Source organism: Mesitornis unicolor, unplaced genomic scaffold (assembly GCF_000695765.1).
Source record: "Mesitornis unicolor isolate BGI_N332 unplaced genomic scaffold, ASM69576v1 scaffold41282, whole genome shotgun sequence".
Taxonomy (NCBI): Eukaryota; Metazoa; Chordata; class Aves; order Mesitornithiformes; family Mesitornithidae; genus Mesitornis; species Mesitornis unicolor.
Window position 1 is genome coordinate 1 of NW_010169288.1, and position 7,950 is coordinate 7,950.

Consider the following 7,950-nt stretch of genomic DNA (forward strand, 5'->3'; position numbering starts at 1 on the left):
GATTCTCATCAATCCTAGAGTTCTGTTCCATAATAGTGCATAAGACTGCAGTCAGAGGCTAGGATGCTCCTTCTCCTGCTTGTACAAATGGGATGATGGGTTATTACCTCAGAGAGCTTACTGTACGGAGGGTGTAAGTAGCCTCACAATGTAATTGTTTCCTTGTAATTATACTAATAAGCCTCTTCTGGGCAGGAAGGACCAGGCAGGGCCTTCATTGGGTTGAGTTCTAGTGCAATACGTACAATAGATAATAATAAAATGTCTTAATATATTCAATTTGTTAGAGAGCTAAAGGCTGCTATGGATTTTTTGCTGCAGAAGACATTCTCTTTGTTAGAACATATTATTACTTTCTTGCTAGGTAGCCTCGGCACTGAGCCTGGAAGGCGATAATAACGTCTGTGATCTTCAGGTCTCTCTCTTCTTCCAGGTGAGCCAGAACGCCGGTTCTGAAGAAGATTTTACTCTGTCCAATTCTGTACAAGTTGGGATCAAGTTCTAATGCTTTGATCTGGAGGAAAACAAGGATATTTGTTAATGCCAGTGCTGAGGTTTAAGGTATTAAAAATTTCTTCTAATTTCTGTTCTCTCTAAACAGCTTTTATATAAGAAGTATAGGCATAATTATCAATAGGATCAAAAATGCTTTCCTCACCATCAATATGCAAGCCTGCTTCCCATCCATGAATCCTTTAGGAATAGCATTTGCAGCAAGAATTTCATATCTGCCAAAAGTAATTTATGTTAGAGGGGCTGAAACATATAGAAATATTTTGTACAGATACACATGTATTACACCAGTATTAAAGCCAGAGTCAGGGCTGAGTGAGGGATTCCTACCGCTGACGGAACTCCTGGAAGACAATCCTGTTGGGGAATCCTTGTCGGCAGATACGAATACCTTCCAAGACACCATTGCAGCGCAACTGCTCCAGCACTAAATGGGCATCAAGTTTGCCAGCCTGAAAGGAGAACAGAAAATACTTTTGGCACAGTAGGCTTCTACAAAAACGTTACCGGCTGCATATCTATGTTTGAAGACAACATTCAGCTCTGCAATGTGCTGATACAGTGAGCAGCTCAACATGAATAATGCGACAGGAGCCTGCAAACTGAGCATTTGAAATTTACCCTTTTTTCGTGATTTGGAATGATACAGCGGACAAAGTTGGGATTGGTATTCCTTAAGGTGGTCATCAGTTTGGTCAGCTGCTCCTTATAGAGTTGGCCCACAGTACGGAACATGCCTTTCTTGGTTTTTGAAGAACTGGGAAGTGAGCTTTCAGTCATCTTGGCCATCTGGTCCAGCCCAACTATACGATCCACTGAAATATAAAAGTGAGTATGAATGGAACTGTTTATATAAACTGTCCTCACCTCACAATACACCTGTCACTGGCATTGTTAAACTGTGGTTTCCCAAAGAGGACCAATGTATTTTTGAATGCAGTGGAAGTGTCCTACCAAAAGTACTAGAAGAGCCTTCTGGGTAAATAGTCTGCTTCTGTCAAACATGAAAATGAGGATCTTTGTTAGCTAGTGACAGAGTGGAGCAACTGAATACACTGAATGTATTTTATTTCAGTTTTGCTTTAAAAAATTTGCACTCCTGCAAAATGTCAGAACCAGGAGCAACAACATCTCTTAACTCCCATCTGTTACCCAGTGGTGCTCAAGGTCCAGCTAACAATCACCCTCAGTTATTTGATAATTCAGAGCCACCTTGCTGGTGTTTGCATGTATGGTTGTGTCTATGTATTAAATATTTATACTGTAGTATATGTGGGACTGATCCATATAAACTTTTTTAAAACCAAAGTCTTTTATATGCATACAGACATTCTTCTGGTGGAGTTTATTTGAGATTATACATCTCTGGAGAGAACTGTGTAGGACTTCTGGGAGAGGAGTGTGTAAGGTAAGTAATTAATAAAACCCAACAATAACCTGTATTAAATGAGGTCTACAGTATCACATATTCTGTAACTTTATAACAGTGTAATTAATAATTTTTATTCTGTTGCTGGATAATATTAAGTAAGGAACATTTTTGATAGTGCTTAGAACTATCTAATGCTGCTTTCCATAAATACGTCTTTAGAACACCTCATTCTTGTTTCTTAGTTCAATCTCTTCTATGCTTATCATTTTCACACTTGTGTCTTGCCAGCAAGGGACAGCTGTCAAAAATCTCTAGTAGAAGCTTCTTCTCCCTTTAAACCATGTTACTGATTTAGAGTTGCAACTCCTACCGTCTTTCCAAAGGTCTGCTACAAATTTATCTGAAGACTGGTTTAGCAGAGAAGTCACATTGTCATTTAGCGGATCCATATTTTTTGTTAGCCAAGCAGTTGCGTTGTAGGTAACCTGCAGAAAATGGTGCTACGTCAAAAACCTATTCTTCATAAAGAAATCTGAAGTGTCCAAGGACACAGGGAACTCTTTTAACACAAAACCATACAAACAATTACAGTGTGAAAAGCTTTCTATGGTTGAGAGCTGAGTGAAGTATTTATTCTAACATTTATTAGCTTTTGAAAGGCTTCTTGTGGACGTATCTGTGGCAAGACACCTGCCCTGCCTTTAAAAAAAATCTATTTGCTAGAAACGAATCCAAATCACTTGGGTTTTCAATAACCCCAGTGCTGGTTATTTTTGTTTTCATGTGAACTTAGCACAACCATGAATGTTTTGCAAATATAATTTCATATTTTATGTAATTAAAGCACATAACATATACGTTACATAATTAAAGCTGTCCCTTGTCAATACGGCTACCGGGCTGTTTCTTTTTTACCATTTGGGCATCAAAGAAGCAAGGTTTCTTAAGTCAAAACAATCTGTCCAATACCTTTCCTGCATAGTGCACTATACAGAACTCTGTTTTATCTTTGAGTTGCTTGGCCTTCTGGAATTTGGGATGGTTGCCTTGTTCTTGACTTAGTTTCTCCACAAAGGATGTATCGGTAGCTTTGGGGAACCAACACTCTTCATCCAGCAGAGCCAGGACACCCGGAGGGTTGGTCTGCAATGTGAGCAGTATCCGATCAGTATCATCACAGGGAGAGACAAAGAGTGAGCACCGCTTCCTTTATCCCTTATGTTACAAATCCTCCCAGGCCACAAAGAGTCTGAAATACCTTAAATGGCTCTCTTATTGTACTTATACATAACCGACCCTGATGTAATATACCACCTCTAGAGATATAATCTTACTGGTCTTTCAATCAGTTCAATGCAAGGTTGCAGGTCAAGGCCAAAGTCAATGAAATTCCATTCAATGCCCTCTCGCTGGTATTCTTCTTGCTCCAATATAAACATGGTGTGGTTGAAAAGCTGCTGAAGTTTCTCATTAGTGTAATTGATGCACAGCTGCTCAAAGGAGTTGATCTGTAAAGAGGAAATAAGTGAATTTTTGTATGTTAGAAAGAGACCTTCAGCAGGAACTTAAACGACAAGATGAAATCTGCTGTCTTCTATTTCTTTTTACATATTACAATAATTCAAAATATAAGGATTCATATTTTTCTAATATGACATATTGAAAATTTGCAGTAAGTTCTCAAGTGTTAAATTGTTGTGCTGGAGCCTGTTCAATAAACCATAAAAAGCAGACCCTTGCTCTAACCACTGAGCCCTGCAGAAGCCCAGCAGGAGCCTGCTGCCAGCCCTCCCTGCCCAGGGAAAAGGCAAGCAGCCAGGCGTGGTAGGCCTGTAGGTCACGCTGACCATGGGCTGCTCGTCAGCTTGAAAGAACCAGATTGCTTTTGTGGATCTGAACGTGTCAGCTTATAGCCAAATGACTGCATGATAATAAGGAGCTTGTGTCCCACAGTACTTACCTCAAAAATCTCAAATCCAGCAATATCAAGGATCCCCAAGAAGGAAGCACCTTGTCTTTTTGTTTTATCGAGAGCTTTGTTTACACGAGCTAGAATCCAACGGAAAAGACGTTCAAATTGTGCCTTGGCCAAAGCCTCTATGGCAAAGTCTGCCTGAAAAAAAGAAGAGAAAATTGTAAATGAGATAACCCAATGCTACTAAATTCTGTAGAACTATTGAGACAGAAATCTGACATTCCCCTTTAGATAAGATGAAAAAAAAGGAAAAAGAAGAAAGGAGAACAGTTTCAGGAGAGCTGCGCAGACTGCAAGTAGCTACCTGCTCTTTGGTTTGAGCTTTCTGAACAACATCTCGTCCTACTTTGATCCTTGGGGTTAGAATAGATCTTGTGAAGTCAGTCACGTTAATCCCCATCAGGTGACACACTTTTTGTGCAGCTAGAATGAAAGAGAGATTTTAATTCAGATTTAATTTTCTCTTAGCAGGTCAGTAAGTGGGAATACAACCAGCTCAGGAAGTATGTGAAGATATTTATCTTCCTCAAGAGCTCCTCCGTTGTACATCCAAGAGATGCCACTTGCCATAACAGTATTAGCCATGATTCAAGCAGCAAATTCACTGTTCATCAATTTATGGAGTCAAGATTGCTAGAAAAGGTGATGATAATTGAGCTGATTTTAAGCATGGTATATCTTTTAAAGCCTGTGGTCTATTTAGGTAATAACAAATAAATAAATAATACTGATAGGAAGTGCTTACTCAGCTCCTATTTTATTAATTTCTTAATGTTAACTGAATTTTTTAAATGGCAAATCATACCGGTATTGTCTGGCATAGAAGCTTGATCAGTGTTTCTCTCCTTCTTGAAGACAATATTACCCAGCTGTAGGACAGATGAAACTACTTTCAGTATAGCTGTAAGAGAAATGGAATAGAAATGAGGAACAGAATGGACACGTTTTGAAAGCTTTGTTCTCTGCAATAACAAAGATTCATTCTATTGCCTATAGTATTCTGTACCTCTATGAGAGGTACAGAAGAGCTAGGTTTACTTTAGAAGACTGTGCCATAAACTGCAGGAGTTTGAGAGCTGACAACATCTCAGCGATCTGTGCAGTGCAGCGAACAGGTTGGTCCAGGGTCACCAGCACCTCCAAGCTGAGTGGTGCTGGCTCCCCCAGCAGACCCCCAGGTCTCAGGAATTCATCTTCCATTCAGTGACCTGGAGCATCTTCCCTGCTTAGTCACTTGACAATCTGCATCTCTGTCTTTAAAATAAGTTTTTTAAAAAATCTATGAATTACCCGTAGCTTCAAATATGTGTGGCACTTTGGAAGCTCCAGTTACGCAGGAATATGTGGAAATTTTGTTGTGCAACTAAAATCAAATGTATGCAAATCTTTGAAGGATTAGTGTCAAAGTACAGAAAAGTAATTGATTAATGTTTGATTACTAAAATATGTATCAATGTGATGTTGCCTAACTTCAGGTAGTAAAATCTACTGATATGTTACAGATGAGATAGTATAAATCTATGGAGTTCTATTGTGTGTTTGGTAAACTTCCACAGGAGAAGAATACTGTCCTCATGAGGTTACATTTTAGAGCATGAAATCTCACAGGGGTTCAGGCAGTAATGCAGCGACTCCTGTTGTTGTAATGGAGGATGCTGCTGTCAACACCAATCCGTGTGCCCCGGCAGGAGAAGGAGCAGTCTTCATAAGGAACATCCTTGGAATTCACCAAGGCTGGGATTTGCAGTGCTGTTCTGCAAGGCAATAATGTTTTTCTTAGCATCTCAGTGGCTGATGCAGGGGTGGGATGTGAGCGAGCTTTGTTCCTGGCTGCCACCGCTGCTCAAGGGTCCGGTGGTGGGGCGACGCTGTTTCTGCCACCAGGTGTCCCCTGGGGCATGGCAGTTTGCACCCATGGGCAATGCACACAATCTGCCAGCTGAAGCCCTGCACACCCCCAAGAACACTGGGAGGTAAAAGCCATGCGGATCGAGGTCTTTGGCAGGCTCACATTCTCAAGAAAGTTTAGTTGTAGTTTTTATTTCTCTTTTCTCTGAATCAGTGAGTACAAATACGAGCTATTTGAGCCTCTTCCGTTTCTTTCAAGATTAAATCAGGGTATTTTGTAACTTCTTCATGCTAGTTGTTGGAAAGTTCTGAAAAAATGGCTTTCAATGGTCTTTACTGTAAAGCTAAGTTGAATCCAGGAATCTGTTCTAGGTATGTATGGATTTCTTCTAGGAAGAAATCTTTCCTTTCATAAACACAAATTACCTTTCAAAACACCATATGGTATAGTACTTCTGTATACTGACAACTGCACTGATGCTGTGGAATTCAACAGGGTCAGGAGTGCATCTCATGTTCCTCCTACAAACAGGTTTTGAGAATTCATAAGCCTTGCAAATCTTCATTCAGATAGCAAAATATTGAGACAATTATTTTATTTGATCCATGTTTAAATTGTTGTATAGAGCTGCCCTGTGCATCACCACTTCTTCCAGGCATCACAGAGATAGTTAATCTTTGGTTATATGTACTCTGTTTTCCAGCATAGGTGGTGACTTTTCCATATTTCTTACACTGTGTTTCCAGCAGGTGCTGCCAGTTTAAACCTTTGAGGTGGTTTTCCAAGAGTTTTCATTATTGGCTTCAACTGCTCCTACCAGTACCCACTGCAGCAATGGGAAAATGTAGGCCACTGTAGTCATTCTTTAAGTAGAACTTTTCTAACAGCCTCCTAAAAGCAGTAGATCATAATTATATCTCCTGCAAGGCAAGAACAGTGACTCTAGTGCTCACAAGGGTTCCTGTAGTATCACTCTGTCCAATACCAAGGTGGCAATGACTCCAAGGTGGCCGTTGTGTTTTGTGTCGTGGCTCTATGAAAGCAGTTTCAGTGTTCTCACTGCCAGCCTGTCCTCAGCCCCTGCTGCACTCAGCCCAGAGCCCTGCTGCTGGTTTATGGTGTTGTCAGGCACTGCGCTGCCACCAGTTTGGTTGCTTCTTGTTACTGTCTCTGACCATGCTGCTCGTGTTACCTGATCTTGGTCCTGTGTTTAGATCCTGCCTTGATTCTGTGTCTCTCCTGATCACACAGAAGTGGGTTTCCATGTTATTCTTCAGGTGATGTAGAAACAAATCTATGCTTGGGAAGTTTTGCCTTATAAGAGAGCCTTCATTCTCTGTCCGTGAGAATTCTGTGGTTTAATTTACCTAATATCTCTGGAGAAGGAGGGAAATCTTATGGGCACTAATTCACAGTGCACTTTTTAGAAACAGTAGCTAGGTAAGGGTTGATAATAGTTTTACACAGAGGAATTAAGAGGCAAAGAGGTTAAATAACATGGGTGCATTTAGAATCCTCCAGTTGGTGGCTCAAGCAAGATCACACTTCTCTAGAGAAACATGAACATAAAATCTAAGTAATCTTAATTTTCTTATATGAATATGCATATTTTGCAAAGTGATTATTCTGGACAGAATTAGCTATAATAATACAAATAAATATAAGTAACTCTGTGCATTTGGATCTCTACAGTGTCACTTGCAGATGTACACCTTGAATGCAATCTTGCTAACAGTTCTCACCTATCTGTTCCTCCTCAGTAAAGCCCATAATTTTCATGGCTTCCAAGGTCTCCTGGAACATCTCATCGTCTTGTTGAGCAGGAATAGGCACATGTCCATTAGATAGAAAGGTGTAATTGTTGAAGCCTTCCAGCAAAAGATCATCTAAAAAGCAAATAAAAGCTTTACTTAAGTGCATCAACTTAGGTTTCCAGTTTTCAGTAGTAACTGGGGAATGTCTCTGCCCCTTGGTGGAATTTTACACTTTGTGGACTCAAATCTGAGCCATTCTTCCCAAAAGTCTTTCATTTAATGCCATGTGTATGCTACTCAGAATTACACCTCTCTCTGTGTGGATTCGTATCAGGAACAAGATAACAACCATAGTGGGCCAGAGCAAAAGACTCCTCAGCCCTATACCTGGCCAACAACAGATTTCTAGATTAGGAGGATAAAACCCAGGGAAAATACAGATTTATCCATTGCTTTATACTTTCTTTGGCAACCAGTAATTTAGGGA

At 40.2% G+C, this 7,950-nt stretch overlaps 1 protein-coding gene across 1 annotated transcript in view; it reads right to left on the reverse strand.

Moving 5' to 3' along the window:
- Nucleotides 1-353: 353 nt before the first annotated feature.
- Nucleotides 354-7,950, reverse strand: part of LOC104536628 (myosin-11) — a gene marked incomplete at its 3' end in the record, with an annotated part of 36,595 nt that continues 28,998 nt past the window's right edge. The window contains exons 9-19 of the mRNA XM_010179297.1: nucleotides 7,452-7,595; nucleotides 4,666-4,761; nucleotides 4,165-4,283; nucleotides 3,846-3,998; nucleotides 3,220-3,393; nucleotides 2,855-3,028; nucleotides 2,256-2,370; nucleotides 1,135-1,328; nucleotides 844-965; nucleotides 659-728; nucleotides 354-514 (exon numbers count right to left, since the gene is read on the reverse strand). Of these exons, the coding sequence (XP_010177599.1) occupies nucleotides 354-514; nucleotides 659-728; nucleotides 844-965; nucleotides 1,135-1,328; nucleotides 2,256-2,370; nucleotides 2,855-3,028; nucleotides 3,220-3,393; nucleotides 3,846-3,998; nucleotides 4,165-4,283; nucleotides 4,666-4,761; nucleotides 7,452-7,595 (1,522 nt within the window). The remainder of the gene's footprint in view (nucleotides 515-658; nucleotides 729-843; nucleotides 966-1,134; nucleotides 1,329-2,255; nucleotides 2,371-2,854; nucleotides 3,029-3,219; nucleotides 3,394-3,845; nucleotides 3,999-4,164; nucleotides 4,284-4,665; nucleotides 4,762-7,451; nucleotides 7,596-7,950) is intronic.